Source organism: Leptinotarsa decemlineata, unplaced genomic scaffold (assembly GCF_025532065.1).
Source record: "Leptinotarsa decemlineata unplaced genomic scaffold, Ldec_3_MD MMD2_tig00026369_RagTag_RagTag, whole genome shotgun sequence".
In the NCBI taxonomy this organism is placed as follows: domain Eukaryota; kingdom Metazoa; phylum Arthropoda; class Insecta; order Coleoptera; family Chrysomelidae; genus Leptinotarsa; species Leptinotarsa decemlineata.
In genome coordinates, this window is record NW_027412709.1 from 5,788,416 (window position 1) to 5,806,056 (window position 17,641).

Below are 17,641 nucleotides of genomic sequence, written 5' to 3' on the forward strand. Positions count from 1 at the left end.
TCGGTTTCCTGGTTTCTTATTTTCTCCTAAGAATATCTTTTGTTATTTCACAGTATTTTGTAGCAGCTTACTTTCCATAGTACTGACGTTGCTGAAATTTATTTCATCGAAATTTTTAGTTTGACATTTCTATTCGATGTAAAACCTGAAAAGTACTCCATGGACTGAAAACGGTACTTTTCATAATCGGCAATGATATTTTTCAGGTGGATTATTTACTTTCGTATTCAAGAAACACTTTATTGTGCGATTTCCACTAAACGATTTTCACTAAACGATTTTATAAAATCACCACACGTGTTTCGCCATACAATGGCTTCTTCGGGCATATCTTTACTAATTAATTCCACATATTCAATGCTAAATATACCTACCGGATTCTACAATTGGAAGTACCTAAATTTCAAGTACCTGATTTTTACCTAAGTTTGTAATGAATTAAATTACCTGAGCATATGTCCCAGTTTCCATATTTGAAAATATATTTAGTAACCAGTAGTTATTCAATTCTAATCGATCATTCACTAAATTACCCGAAATCCTGAATCTATTGATTGATAAACATTCTAGAAGATTTAGTTTCAAACTCTTCTCTTCTAAATGTAACAGATCGTATTCGTAATTGAACTCATGTCCTTTTCTGCTAAAGGTGGTTTGCAAATGTGGAATTGGTCTTTCTATTCACAAAACTTTTTGCTTCTTTGGGAAAAAGTTTCTTCCTGTTTGGACAATATACAGTTTTGGGCAAGGGCCACAAGTCAGCTCATATACTCCTGATCTATACGACACCGAAGTTTTGTCTTTATTGTTTTTAATAAATTTACTCAGACAATTATTCGTTCTGTAAGCTACGTTTACACATTCATTCTTCTAAAAACGGGAAATATTTTTGATCGGTTCACTCAAATATGACAATGTCCTATAATTGACGTTATCGCATCTTGAATTTGGGCAGACCAGGTCCATGACTTGCTTTTGTATTTTTTTGGAAAGAGTGGAGTGTATGATATCTACCTTATAACCGTTTTTAACCGCGATTTGTTTGATCAAACTTAGCTCTTTCTGAAAATTACTCTCAGACAGTGGAATATTCAATAGTCTGTGAAGCATACTATTGAATGCAGCAACTTTATGCTGTTAAGGGTGTGTGGAGGAATTATGTATGATAATTTCCGAGTTCGATGGTTTGTGGAAAATTGTAAATTCATGTTTATTGTTATTTTTCTTAATGGTTAAGTTAAGGTGACTTATTGAATTATTCACCTTCCTCTCAGTGGTGAATTTTGTTCAATCTCACGAAAGCTTTTGATTGCCTAGACTTAGATCATACTGAAACCAAACTGTACTCAGTAGGAATTCGTGGAAATATATTGAAGTGGTTCATGTCATATTTGAGGCAAAAAAAAAAATATTGTGAAACTCAATGGAGCACGATCTGAATTGCATAACATCAATCTAGGAGTACCACAAGGATCTATACTGGGCCCATTGATTTTCCTTCTGTTCATAATGATCTGTCAGAGTATATGAATGCCGATTGCTCAGTATTATATGCCAATGATGTATTTGTTGCATTTCACAGTGAAGATGAATGTGAATTTGATGAGAAAGTTAATGAACTTCATAATAAATTCAGTAACTGGTGTGTCTCTAATCGAATAATACTTAACCACATCAAAACCATTCTTATGCAATACTCTGTAAAAAACAATACTATGATCCCGGAAATAAGTATACGTAACGGGACATTGATTACATCAGAATTTACTGAGTTTTTAGGCACGTTTTTAGACTCCAATCTGTCCGTCAGAAATTGTATCGATCATATCAGCAAGAAAGTAAATAAGCTTCAACTCATCGGTATTTACTATGCCCTCTTAAATCCCCATATATCCTATAATATAGTTGTCTGGGTTATTGCAGTATCATCTCAAAGATTGCTGATATCACAAAAGAGAATAATAAGCATGATTTTCGGAATTGAACGTACAGATTCTTGCAAACCCTACTTTATTGAAAACATTATCCTCACTGTGTATACTACACATGTATATACATCATGAAATCATTATTGGCGATTAAATTACAACTCTCTAACCTCCCGACAAGTGATGATAATCACAACTATAATACAAGATACGGTACTAGCTTGCAGATACCACAACATAGAACATCCCTGTTTGAAAATGCCCCTTCCTTTACAGGGGTTCAACTATACAATAAGCTGCCTGGGAATATTGCGAGTGAGAGAAATTACAGAATATTCAAAAACAAATTGAGAAAGCTTCTAATATGTAAATGTCACTATAAAGTAGATGAATTTTTTATTGAGTGACTATGGTGCCTGAATGCATTTTTCAAATGTACATATTTTAAATATGTATTTTATACTCTTAGGTATATGACTAGTGATAATTATCAGAATACTACTTTATGAATTTTACTATACATTCAATATTTCATACATACATATGCTGTGTGTTCATTTTTTTTGACTGTTCCAATATCATTTGAATTGTGATCTGACTGGAATAAAATTATTATTATTATTATTTTTATTATTATTGACGGGTGGATGGAATTGGCATACTTAATGAACTTGCCTATTCGTACCTGTGAAACAAACTGAGATATTATCTACGTATCTGTACCAGTACAAGACACTGTTAGTTAACTGATTATTATGGATTTTATACTCTATGTTATCCATGAAAATTTCAGCCAGTAAGGGACTCAAAGGATTCCCCATTATTAGTAATTCACTGCACGATTAGAATTTTTCGTCAACAACAAATTAGAATTGAATAATTCCCTGTTACTGAATATTTTTTCAAATTTGGAAACTGGGACATAAGCTCAGGTAATTTAATTAATTACAAACCTAGGTAAAAATCAGGTACTGGAAATGTCGGTACTTCAAATTGTAGAGTGAGGTATATTCAGCAATGAATATGTGAAATTAGTTAGTAAAGACACGCCCGAAAAAGCCATTGTATGGCGAAACACGTGTTGCGTTTTTGTAATATCATTCAGTGAACATCTCACCAAATAGTATTTTTTGAATACGTTAGTTATAGATTTTCATCAAGTATCGATCAATTTCATCATATATTTACATTCGGTGTGGAAGAAATAACATTACTAGAAACATCTATCCCAAGCAATCAATTTTCCCATATTTTTCATTTGAAGATGGAGAAATCCAAAACCTTTCTTTCTCAAAAAATAATCTCTCCAAAAAATGTTCACTTTTCATTTTAATTTTTTTTATGTTCTTCTGGAAAGTTTTTCCATAATGATGTCAATTTATGGGCTCTACCTGAAAAAAAGTTTCTGGATAATAATATTTTGATAATGCATTTAGATTCAACGTCAAAAAAGAAACTTCGAAAATATGAATGAAAAATACAATTTTCAGAATACAACGTGACGTTTTTATTAAAAAAAATCTGTTTTCATCAACTGTCCTTGAAACCCGAGTGAGTAAGGTAGATGACTTCTCTCCTTATACAGACGCCGTCTAAGGGATCGACAGAGAACTCAATCCTTGAATATTAAAGATAAACGGGGCTCCTGTGTATCACATTCTTGGTGATTCTATTTTTTTTTATTTTCGAAGGAAAACACTCAAACACTATGTAGAAAAAGATGTCTCAGAAGGAATAATTTCAATGACTAATTTGAAATTCAATTGAATTAATCACCGAACGGCGACTCGAAGCTTACGAATATTTTCTCAACCTACCTGTTTTGTGGTATGTAAGTACCGTAACTAGAATAAGTGGATTGTTTCCTGAAACATTTGAATTTAGATATGTATTAAAATAGAGGTAACAAGCTAGAAAAAACCAAAGCTTCTACATGAGAAATATGAAATCTTCAGCACAGTTTTCTATTCTAACCGCTTTCATGAGTCGCTTATGCAGTTTCAATTGACCTCATTGATAGCCAAACTCCAAAAATCAACAAAACGACTTGTATAACTTTGAATTAAGAAGATACGCTTGCACAAAAAAAGTATCATATGTGAATAAGAAAAAGGCCAACGCTCTTTTTCTTATCTTTGGGTGTGGGTTTATCTTCAGAACATTATTTTGAATGACTCAAGCCAACACAACTGAATATTTTCTCAATCTATTATTGGCTTTTCATTCGTAAAGCAAAAAGATGAAATATGTTTACTACTTGGTATATTCACCTTTTCAATAACTTAGGGACAATTGAAACTCTTCCATTGAATTACTTTCCTTGGTCAAATTTTCATTTATTTTTGAGGAGAGTTCAGATCGATTTGACAGAAATCAAACTCTTCAACTGTTTTTTCTCATTTTGATCTCATGAGTTCAGAGTTAGCGAACGATATCAAGACAGGTCTCAGTTTTATGCATTTCGTTGGATAGGGTGGACTCCGGAAACTATCCAGAACCATAGATATCGAATTTTCTGATAACTTCGTTATCTAACAGGTTGGTCAAATAACACTCCAGGTTGGGAGACCATGAGCTAAGTTTCGATCGAGTTCATGTCAGAAATCAGGGAGCAACACAGGTGATTATCATTCCATTTACTAAATCAACAGTCGGTTAGATGACGAGGCGATCAAATGAATCTGTTTTCAAATATCCAAATAATATTGAACTGTCAGAATCAAAAGTTAACTCGAATGGATTTTCAATTCAATAACGTTACAAAATTTTTGTCGTCTTAGGCTCGTTTCATGAAAACCACTGTTTCTCTGAAGGCCATACTAGCTCTTTACATCAAATAAACATGATTTGAATGCTCAAGCTATTTGTTAGCAAAAAGAAAGTTAGCAAAAATCGAAAGTTATTCTGGTTTCTTTTGGTTTATATAAGTGTTGTAGTCGGAGTAAATCAGAAATTTTGACCTGCCTCTCAACAGTTCAACTTTTATTTGATTGATTTGCTCATAATGCTCATATTGTCTCTATCATAAATCCTCGTAGCTCTGCTACTTTCATCTTTTCTTACAGGAATATGTCTTTCTCGTACCCAGACATATTTTATATTATTTTTTTTTGCCGTGTCTTTGCATTCTCTCAACAGTGTTTTGGTGTGACTTGTTAAATGCTCGTTGATGAACAGCTGGTTGGAGATTTTATCTATCTTTAGTCTTCGACTTTATTTCAATACAGGCACACACTAAACTATTGCCCAATATGGCAATGTAAAAAAAATGAGCTATTGGTCTCCCAGAAAAAAATAGTGCGAAATTATTAATTACGTTAAAAGCACATTTCATGTCAATTAAATTGAATAATGAATTACCGCTATTTGAAAAAATATCAATTCCCAACTCTCCAGATGAATATTTCTACCGGAATTGAGAAATAAGTATATGTTTATATTGAAAAAAAATATTGAATTCAAAGGACGAAAACATGAAAACATTGATGATTTGTTCATACCAGATTGAAAAAAAACATGAAGCATAAAGCGAAACCATATATATATATATATATATATATATATATATATATATATAGAAACAGAAGTTAATATCGGACATAGCACTCATGAAAGTGGCAAACCATAGACACGTGTTTCGGGCTTTTGGCCCATCATGTCCGATATTAACTTCTGTTTCTATATCAAGACACTCAATAACTTTCATATTTGTATAATTTCCTGGACCCGGATGTCACGCAGGTAGCTATAGCTGCCTCCGTGGTGATTTTGATAGTTTTCTTGTGAAAACGAGATCTATCAACTGAAACCACAAATGTGCGGTTGGCTCCTGTTGGTGGCTCCGTGCATTTGTATTTCTATCTTTTGGTAACCAAGTGTTGCCCATCCTTACACTTGGCTGCACCATACTGATGATGGGCCAGAAGCCCGAAACACGTGTCTATGGTTTGCCACTTTCATGAGTGCTATGTCCGATATTAACTTCTGTTTCTATATCAAGACACTCAATAACTTTCATATTTGTATAACTTCCTGGACCAGGATGTCACGCAGGTAGCTATAGCTGCCTCCGTGGTGATTTTGATAGTTTTCTTGTGAACACGAGATCTATCAACTGAAACCACAAATGTGCGGTTGGCTCCTGTTGGTGGCTCCGTGCATTTGTATTTCTATCTTTTGGTAACCAAGTGTTGCCCATCCTTACACTTGGCTGCACCATACTGATGATGGGCCAAAAGCCCGAAAAACGTGTCTATGGTTTGCCACTTTCATGAGTGCTATGTCCGATATTAACTTCTGTTTCTATATCAAGACACTCAATAACTTTCATATTTGTATAATTTCCTGGACCAGGATGTCACGCAAGTAGCTATAGCTGCCTCCGTGGTGATTTTGATAGTTTTCTTGTGAACACGAGATCTATCAACTGAAACCACAAATGTGCGGTTGGCTCCTGTTGGTGGCTCCGTGCATTTGTATTTCTATCTTTTGGTAACCAAGTGTTGCCCATCCTTACACTTGGCTGCACCATACTGATGATGGGCCAAAAGCCCGAAACACGTGTCTATGGTTTGCCACTTTCATGAGTGCTATGTCCGATATTAACTTCTGTTTCTATATCAAGACACTCAATAACTTTCATATTTGTATATATATATATATATATATATATATATATATATATATATATATATATATATATATATATATATACCAACTAGCAATTTCGTATTTTATAATAGTTGCGGAAACGTTTCGGAGAAACAAATTATAAAACTGTATTTCTCCCAGAAATGTTTTCAATATGTTTATAAAACTGCTATAAATAAGAAGTTGACACCGTTTTATAAAACATTATAGTTATTATTGATATTTTGTAAGACCTTTTACAAACACCACAAAACAGTTTTATAAACATTTTGGCAGTTACTATAAAATTTGTCTAACACTCTTAAAAAGTAGTTTTGTAAAGACAGAAGACAATTTTATGAGAGTTTTTTAGTAGTTCTAAGTAAGCGATATGAAATATAATACAGACGAAAACGATAGCAATAAAATAAAAAAGTGTTGAGAATGTTTTCTTGAAGAAGCAAGAAGTAATTTTGTTTTGGACACTAGGAAAATATAATAGATATGTCACCAACTGAAAACTAACAAATAGAAAGGTTGAAGCCATTTTAAAATTTCACTTTTGTACTCATAAAACTGTTAAAGACATTGTTTTTGTTTCGAAGATTGATATTTTTACTGTAAATGAAATTTTATTGACAAAAATATAGCCTATTATTAGCAAAATTTAAGCGCGCCACTCATTTATAAATGTTTTCGGTAAAATTATTGATTATACAAAAATTCACTCTGTCGACGTATTGATTTTCTAGTCGCAAATTCAACTCACTTCATTCTGAATAATATAATGTTATGATATTCATGTACTTTTCAGCTGTAAATGTCACTATATATGCGGTATTTCATATTTTCAACTCATCTAATTTCAGTATCCCGGATTGCTATCATTTAAAATGGCGTCGTTCTATAAAATAAATTGGAATCAGTAGCAAGCATTTCAACGTATTTTAGCTACTATGTTACCTCTATAAAACTGTTAAGAAACACTTAGTTCTGAGAGTGATGGTATTGCGACAGAGTCGGACTACATTTAATGCTGTAGGTTTCTACAAAAATGCTTGTATGAGTGAAGGATTTCTCACATATAGTTTGGATAAATATTATCTGTCGGGATGTTTTGGCTAAAAAGTTTCTTTCATCGATTATAAAGGCTAAACGACGGGTTTTACCAATTATATTAAACTTTTTCTGTTCTTCGCAAAAAAAATTGAAGCACTAGGTTAGGTGGGATAGTTCAAGTTTTTTTAGTATCTCCAATATACAGGGCGACTCAAAACTTCCAGAAAGTTTTTTATGGAACACCAAGTCATTTCTTCTTCTATTTGAAGCACTTCGAACTGAATCTTAAACTATTATATACCCCCAATAAATGTTGAAAATGATCGACATTGAGTAATTATTTATTTTTATTTATTGTATATTCAGGATACAAACAGAAAAATCCACTACAGTATCCACACAATGGAATTATTATCAAGTTGAAAGTATAACTTATAATACACACACATATATATATATATATATATATATATATATATATATATATATATATATATATATATATATATATATATATATAATATATGCATATCATAGTGTCTAAAATCAAGGATGAATGAAAACTGATTATTAGTTATTGACAGAATGTATAAATGAATTATAATTTATAAAAATGGGTTTTCAATATTTTTTTGAGCGTAAGCTGCGATGTTTTAAGATATGGAAATATTTTGCTAGAGTGTTACGTCATATTACTGGAGTTTTCTCCCAACACCAAACCGTTCCAGATCCACTATCAAGATTTCCGACCGCATTTTTTCAATAGATGGATTTTCTGAAACAACGTAAAAAAAACCAAACTAACCCTTCTTTTACTAAACAAATAATCATAAAAAAAATATTTGTTACAAATAGAGTATTCGAACCCGCCACAAAAATTAGTCATACGTCAATTAGTCAACATCCCAAAATCAAAGGCCTTTAAACGAATACCTATGGATACGAACACTGTCACGAATATTAATTATAGAAAGCGGGTAGCGAACCTATACAATCGAATTCGAACGCGAACGCATACGCTCAAATCACAAAATTATCGGAAACCAAGATATTGCCAAATGGATAAAATGCCGTGAATCACCTTGTATGGTTCAGCTGCTAAAACTGAACTCCCATCCAACCTCAACAACTCATTTCTACATGAAATATTTTTCTGAAACAAAACTAAGCACCCCGTTATTTTGATGGTTTTTTTTACACAGAATACTAAGAATACGGCCCTGTTAATATTTGTATGCCTTTCTGCTCCGCTGTGGCTCTGCTGTCGGTACACAACTATTGTAATTGTTTATAAGTTAGTTGGCAACAGTTTTGCTAATAAACGACACTTTGGTGACTCTTATAATGAAAATTACTTATATTCATCATATATTACTTTTATATGATAAATATCCGATGAACGCCGATAAAATATTGTTGATATTTAATTCATCGTGCGTTCAGAGGAAATGACGGGTGATTTTTTTGATGTCAGAATATATCTTTCAATTAGCTTCAATGATTGACCAGATATTTGATAATTCAGGCCTATATTTTCAGTTGACAGTTTCGTCTATTTGAAGCTGGATTTGACTTATTTTATCTACGTTTAACCAACTCTCATGGCCAAAAATTGATGCTGATGAGCTAATACGAATCCATAAACTGAAACGAAGTCATTTGATGACTTCGCTGAAGAACTAATAGAGCGAAAGCTGAAGAATGACGATACAGTACAAGAAGAAATTATCAATTCTATGCGACCCAAAAAGCAAGCAGGGTTATTTTCATTCAAACAAGTTGTCACAGAAAGTATGGAAAAGCCACAGTTATGTATCTTTTATGGGACACCGTGGTTTATGGTACCTTGCTGTACCTGAATTTGTCATCATTTAAAAGGTTGTAACACGAAACTGCTCCGCTCAGAACAAAATATTCAGGTTTTCTAAATAGATAACTAAAAACTGAAACTTGAAAATGTAAACCCTTTATATTTTACAGTCTTCCAAATTGTAAATAATAAGGTTGAGTTCTAAACCCAATGCCTTGAAAATATTGAATTTACTTATGGGGTACCTATACTCAATAAAAATCAAATATTCAAAAGTTGCTGAAGAACTGATTTCCACCACGATATCGATGGTGTCCCACTTGAATAAACAAACAAAAATATTCTTACTAAACACAACTAAAATTTTGAAGAATATTTCAATGCTCTGATTAGGAATCGATGTCAGCTGGTTGCTCTTAAATGCTGCATTTTATTCTTGGTGGCAGCAAATATATATTAGCAAAAGCAATTTGATTTTGTAACAGTTATATAAGTGTTTTTGAATTGTAGTAAATATACCATATTATAAAATAGTTGGGAAATTATCATTGAAGTGACAATATGGTAATGAAGATGAAATAGTATCTGAAAGCATTCTAATAAAATAATGTCATTAACGCTACAGGAAACAGTTATAAAATAAGCTTGAAATAGTTTTATAACTATCATAAAAATCTCGCAGAAAACTGCTACATAACAATTTACTTTGATAGGGAAATGAGTTTTATAAGTTAGTTGCAATAACGTTTCTCTGATAAGTTCCTGACTATTTCATAATGGTTTTTTAATTTTATTTCATAATCGTTTCTATGACAAATTTATAAAACACTTTTATTGCCTACAACTGTATTGTGTTCACCGATCATCTGATATAATCAATTAGCATTTTGGAAGTAATTATAAAATAATAATAAAATAAAACTGTTGCAACACCATGGAATTATAAAACAACTTTGCTGGTTGGGCGGGCGACAGCTGATTAACGGAAAAACAGATTTTAAACAGATTTTTTCAAACAGATAGACCAGAATTAAAAATGAATGAATTTTGCAAGTCGTGAATAATAAATTCAAATAAATTTTCAGTTATATGGGTACATCAGTCATAACATAACTTTCCAAAAAATGTTTTTTCATAGAATTTTTACATATTATCACTTCCCGAGTAGAACTCATATTCAGGCATCAGCAATTTTTTTTGTAACATATAACAATAGGTATCAAGAAGAGTAAAAATTTGGCGCAAGCAGAAAATATACGAATTCAAGAAATATTACAAACTCTTCTGGCAAGGCAAATAAAACTTACAGCTCATCCATTTTCCATACGAAAATCCTCAAAACTGCATTTTATTATCAACTGTATTGTGTTCCGTTTAGTCTTCCAAAAAATGAATTCAAATGTCAATCATGTCAACAACCTATTGAAAACACTTTTTCCACAGCAAATTGAAAAACACTCTATCAACACGCTTTCCACTTATCAAGTTGGAGACAATGAAGATAATTTCCTGACGAGCAAAATTATATTTTTCAAATTGAAAAAAGAAGCAGAAAATGTGCTACAAAAAATAAACTTTTCCAATCCGTAAAAACGCCTGAATTGAAAAAATAGACACCCAAAATGTTAATCTGATTTCAATTTTTCATTTTGAATAATAATTTTTCTTGAACTGAGTAGGTATATATTTTTATCACCTTCAACTATGAACCCCCATTGAAAACCAAAATTATGTTCTATATTTGGTACGTCCAACAAAGTATGATGGTGAAGGCAAAACGACAATAGAAAGCCTCCAATAATTCATTTTTTCAATTGTTGTTCATCAAGAAATATCCTCAAAAATTCAATAGTAATTTCTGTGTCTGAATTTGTTCCTCTACCTTGGACCAGTTCAAAGTACATTATCAGTATTTTTATATTGTTAGCATGAATTAAAAAAACACTTTTTCTGTTTTGAATGATTGAAGTATGATTATTTCGCGTTCATAAATATTCAGGAAAGTTTTTCATAAATATATTCATGATATTGTGTCATTAGAAAAATGAATGATTGTTGTTCAAATTGAACTGATTTCTGAAAATTATTTGAACATCCAGAACCAATGAATTCTGCTCAATCCTATAAATAACTAATTTCTCATAAAATAAACAACAGCAAAGAAGTAATCTGAATCAAATTCCTGTCCAGATGAAAATTACTTACATTCGCTTCAGAACTTCGGTAAACCCACTGGCCATCGCTATGTAACAGAAGGCACTGAACTAAACTACAAAGAAACCACACCGGTGACCATATATATACAACTTATGAGGTACTTGTGGATCTGGCCAAGCAGCATCAAGCGGATGGTATGTCGAAGGTCGATGAATTGATGCGAATTATAAATAAACAACGGATTCATCAAAGAATTTTATTTTGAAAATCAATTGACAGAGATGAAAGAAAAATAAATTGATTTCCTACTCAAAAAATGTACCAATGAATTTTTCAAGATTGCTGAGCGAAAATATTTTCAAACACTATATCGTATTCAAGTACCACTTCATTGTGAGATTTTCTTTGGACAGTTTATAAAACCGCAACACGTGTATAATATATTCTTCTAGCGTTTTCATAGTATGAGGAAGCTATTGTTTAGGGAAACAGTTGTTGCGGTTTCGAACACTGCCCAGTGAAAATCTCATAATGGAGTATTATGAATCCATAGAAACAAATATTGTTGTGAAGCAGACCATATATCTCTTACTTTTTTTCTATGTTGACGTCGTATAAGCTTGTAACTGATAATAATGACCTCTGATAAAATCCACCTACGAGAAGTACGTTCACAACAATCAATATTAATTTCGAAATAAGTAAGTTATCACATTTCTAACTGAAGACAACAAAGAGCAGAAAGGTGACCTTTCTTCATCACGCGTGTCGCATCGCTTTATGAGGCCCCTTGAATTAATTTTGTCGCCTAACAGTCATAATGTAACCATAACTCCCAAGGTATTATTTCAAATTCTACGGTGTAGAGAGCAATTATAATTTTCATGAAATGTTTGAGGTAAATTTTGGATATTAGTATCAATTTGTATCGATACTGTTTTCAAATGAATAACTTTTCGATAACTAAAATGTAAGTGTCCATTTTGTAAAATATTGAAATGGATATAGCAAGCTATCCTTCACAGGTAGATTATTATTATGCTTTCGCGTCGACTTTCCCATATACCTATGATGTAAGGATAATATGCAGTGAATTGTTCATATATATCGCGAAAGGATAAGTGACAATCGATAACAGTAATTGAATCTGTTCGAAAAAAAATCTGTTCAAAATCTGTTTTTCCGTTATTCAGCTGTCGTCCCCATACGAACGACAACTCTCAGAAGTTGAGAAACTTGTACGAGCTAAGGACTAACGAGGTCTTACCTTTTATCATGTGAATTTTGACACAGTTGCAGAATCATTCCAGCTTCAACCAGATGAATTCTCTCGTGAAAAATATCTGGTCGAGGCGGGAATCGAACCCACGGCCTTCCGATCGTGAGTCGGTCGCACTATCACCGCGGCCAATTCCACAACTTTGAATAACTCATCCTTGCATGTGAGTTTTCTTGACGAATACACGCTTCATCAAGTACCCTGACAAACTCTTCATAAATTAGTGAAAGAAATTAAAACATTTGAAGTTTACCCCAATTGTATATACAAGGCGTTCCAACGAAAACTTGACCCCCCTGTAAATCAGAAACGGACGTGTAATCGAAAATTTCAAAGAGCACGTCAATTTTCATTTCTTGGGGGATTAAATCTGATATGGAAATCATACCCGAAACTTCACCCTCCTGCGATCAGCAACTACCCCCTCCTATTTTTTTCAACGGCATGAGGAGTCGAGTGATACCTCCTGTGGAAGGTCTTTTGTCCCTCTATCACTTCTGCAATTGGAATTGAAATTGATTTATTCGTTATTGGGAAATCAAATGTTGAACGTTTTTTAAGAAAAAACAGAAAATTAGCTGTCGCTCATTATATTGAAGAAATCAACAAAAGTATTATCAATGGCAACACAATCAACGAATAAAGTATTCAAAATGACCTCCATCTAGTTCCATACAATAATATAGTTCACTTTCGAAAGCGTTCCTTACATTATTGAAGATGTCCTGAGATAGAGATCGGCATTCCCGAGCAATTCTCTGTCGCAGTTCTTCTAGATTTTTTGAATTCATTCAATTAGTAACGTATTCCAAAAACACTTTATTGTGAGATTTTCACTAAATTGTTTTACAAAAACGCAACACGTGTTTCGCCATACAATGGCTCCATCTGGCGTGTCGTTCAACTGTTGAACGACACGCCAGATAAAGCCATTGTATGGCGAAACACGTGTTGCGTTTTTGTAAAACAATTTAGTGAAAATCTCACAATAAAGTGTTTTTGGAATACGTTAGTTATGGATTTTCATCAAGTATCGGCCGATTCCATCATATATTCAATTAGTAGTTAACGTTTTGAAATGATCGACACTGTTAGTTTTTCCTGGTTTTTTGCACTAGAAGTTTTTGTTGAATCTGGTGACCCAGAACAAAAAGTAGATAGTTGGCCACTGTCATTTCTTTACGAATTATTATTTAGTCATCTTTGTACACTGTGTTTCGAACTTCAGGTTCTGTTCACAACAGAAAACATGAAGTATCCCGTCCTGTCAGAAATGATGAAGTTGAAGTTGAAGTTGAAGTTTTAGAACATTGACAAATGTATAATCAACAATCTATCAGACAAGTATGTAGATCGTCTAATGTATCAGCTACTAGTGTTTTTAGGATTTTGGGAACCTACAAATACCATCCTTCTATATTAAGGCTAGTTCAGGAATTAAACGAAGATGATCCTGATCGTCGACTTCAGTTTTGTGAGGTGTTCAGCGGGAAATTAACCAATAACCCAAACCTAATATACAATACATGGTTTTCAGACCAACGTTTTTTCATGTTAAAAGGTGAAGTGAATAGATATAATTGTCGTTACTGAAGCGATGTGGGTCCTCATTTGGTGATGGGAAGACATTCACAAACTCCTCAAAAATTGAATGTCTGACGTCGTGAATTGAATGTCTGAATTGACGTGCTCTTTGAAATTTTCGATGACATGTCCGTTTCTGACTTACAAGGGTGGTCAATTTTTCGTTGGAACGCCCTGTATGTGTTTTCTTCAACAAAGGTGTATGCACAATCCAATTCTGTTGAGAATGAAACCATTCTTGGAGAGGAAACAAATTATATGTGAAACACATGCAGAATTACTACCTCAATCACATATGTTCTAATTCGCCTGTTTTGGAAAAGCAAGTGGGGATTTGATTATTCAAAAAACGAATGATGTGGCTTGAATAGAAACCACTGATGAAAAAATATACATAAGGGCGATACCATTTCTCCTCACGAAGACGCCATCTATGGGATCGAGAAAGAACCCGTTTCTCGGATACCAAAGATAAACGAGGCTCCACAAGACGGTCAGCTGCTAAGTCAAACTTTGATATCAACCGCCGCGCCGACGAAATCTATAGTAGGTCGGAACAACGCTGTCTGGTGTTGAATAATGAATGCGGTGTGTTTGGGCTCTTACTTCAAACTTGTTGCCTTGCAATGGATGCTGCAGTGAAAGACAGAGGACGAATGTCTTCAGTAGTCAATCACAAAACTTGACTTAGAACACCTTGGAAAGCCTCGTTTATTTTTGTTATCAAAAGATTGAGTTCTCTGGCAATCCCACAGATGACGTCTCTATAAGGAGAAAAGTCACCGTCCTTATTCACCCAGGCTTGTTGTTTAAGGACAATTGTGTCCAGCAATGCATTTGTGGTTCAGCCTAGTACCAGTAACAAAAAATGTCGAAATATCGCTGCCTTATGTTGAATCATAAATGCATTGTCTTTGGGCTCTGATATTCAAGGAAAAATATAAACAGTTCTCCCAAAGCATTAATGATCGTCGCTATCTCTACGCCACTCATGGTCAATCACCCATTTTTTTTCTCTGCAGCTTTCGATTTGCACAAACAAATATATATTACTGCAGTCCAGAAACATATCATTCGTTATCCAAGAACTATTTCGATCTAACATACTTCTGATCAGTATATTGTTCTCATCGAACTTGACTTAAACAACAATCCTAAGTATAAGGAAGAGCAGACATCCCATCACGGAAACGTCATCTATGGAATCAACAAGAAATTCGAACCCATACATGGGAAGGTTCTGAAATTTTGTCTTGAAACACAGATGAATGCAACAATGAATTCACGATAATAAGGAAACATCATGCAAACACTCTCCACAGTATAGTTAGGTAAGGTTCATTCATTCAACGTATGGATTCTAAACTTTACGATAAAAAGAAACTATATATATTAACAAAACTATGTGAAAATATAACACATAATTTCACAGATCCTTTGATAAACTGTACATTGATGTGATTTACTGTTTGGAACCTTTTGTGTAGTAATGAATATCACTGTAGTTTTTTCCCAACACCAAATTGTTTGATATTCCTCTTGAAGATTATCACGTGGTGATCAAAACACGTGTCGAAGTGTCAACATAACGGTTTGGTATTGGGAAAAAAGTCCAGTGATATACATTGATGTCCAAATTGCACAGTCATTCGATTGCATCTTGGGAAACCTGTAGGTTTCGGCCATAAGTACGATTTGGGCAGTCTGAAACGATATGGCGGATCGTTTGTCTCGGTGATCCACAATCGCATTGTGGACTGCCAGCGAGGCTCCATCGATGTAGGTAGTCGGCAGTTCTTCGATTGTTCAACTTTTGAGTTCTGAATTCATCTAGTTATGGAATTTTCAAATATTCTGTGATGACTGAAACCATATCATTTATTCATTGAATATTTCAGATGGCTCAGAATATTTGACGACTTCACCATTAGACAGAAATTGAACACCAAGGCGAAAGACCTATTATCATTTTGTATCTATTTTTTCTAAGGATTGGTTCTACTATATTTGATTTGAAGTTGGAAGTGAATACATCTAGTTCGAAAGGGAAGTTGATAAAGCAGCGGAAGAAATATTTGCCGTGCTGTTGCTTTCTCATTCATAAATGTGAAAAAAAAACATTTCAAGTAAAAAATCTCAAATTAAGTAAAATTAAAAATAGGAATATTTTCTAGCAGAGTTTCGTTTTGGTCGAAAAAAGAAAGTCATCACATCCTTAACTTGATTTATCAACTTTCGATATTAGGAGTATCATTTTATAAAAGGGTATCAAACAAAGGAAGACAAAAAATATCTAACTTCAATATTACAGATAAGATGTCCAATATTGTAGTTGTTCACTTTCTCCCTATCTTCGGATTTTTTCACATTTTTTGTAATATGCAAACTTGTGTTTTGCGAATATTTGTTGAAGGACCCACTTTTCTTTACAAAAATTTGAGTGTCACTTGAGAACTGAAAATGCGTAAATTTTCACTATGTAGAAATGAGATGCTTCAAGAGCTTCCCTAGCTAATTTTAATATACGAATATAGCTTTGTTGAAGCATATCTGAACTAGTCGATGGCATCTTCAATCTCTATTGAAGTGAACTTGTATATTTTTTTTTCGAAAAAGCACACAACGGCATATTGGGTTGAATATTTCTGGAATGTTTGATGTTATAATTTCGAAAAATCTTGACAGGATTGAAGGTTCTAATGAATAATGAACTGAAAATTCAAATCAAAACAGAGTTTTTCAAGAGGATCTTCTTCATTATGGAAAAAAGTTGCCGGTTAGTCGTCGTGTGTGTTTCTTTTTACTGATTCAGTCAATCATTATGAGGAAATGTGGCTGGAGCCCGATGGTCAGATCATGGATTTTCACTGCGTATCGTCCAACCCATACCAGGAATCACATATTGAGATATATTACCTCGTTAATCCTCACCTGGCACAAGTTTCGATTTCTATTTGTGACAGGGTGATAGCTGGTGTAAAAAAACAGATCTTAATACATTTTTCAAACAGGATCACGAAAGGACTTTGCATTATCTAATCATTGTCTGGGAATGGCTGAACCAAAATTTATAGAAAAATGGATTGGTAGAAGACTAAAGACAAAATGTATTTCAAAATTATCGTTTTCAACTCCTTTGGATTCTTGTCTTTGAGAAAATTTCAAATCTGTCGTTCCATTTCACAATGGAAATTA

The 17,641-nt window shown here is 33.3% G+C and overlaps 2 protein-coding genes across 2 annotated transcripts in view; one reads left to right on the forward strand and one right to left on the reverse strand.

The window, feature by feature from the left end:
• Nucleotides 1-11,790, reverse strand: part of LOC111512759 (uncharacterized) — a 58,661-nt gene extending 46,871 nt beyond the window's left edge. The window contains exon 1 of the mRNA XM_074185260.1: nt 11,632-11,790. Coding sequence (XP_074041361.1) covers nt 11,632-11,666 — 35 coding nt within the window. The 5' untranslated portion in view covers nt 11,667-11,790. The remainder of the gene's footprint in view (nt 1-11,631) is intronic.
• LOC111507510 (uncharacterized) overlaps nt 8,804-17,641 on the forward strand; it is a 484,193-nt gene continuing 475,355 nt past the window's right edge. Inside the window, exon 1 of the mRNA XM_074185259.1 lies at nt 8,804-8,817. The gene's annotated coding sequence lies outside the window, so the exon portion shown is untranslated. The remainder of the gene's footprint in view (nt 8,818-17,641) is intronic.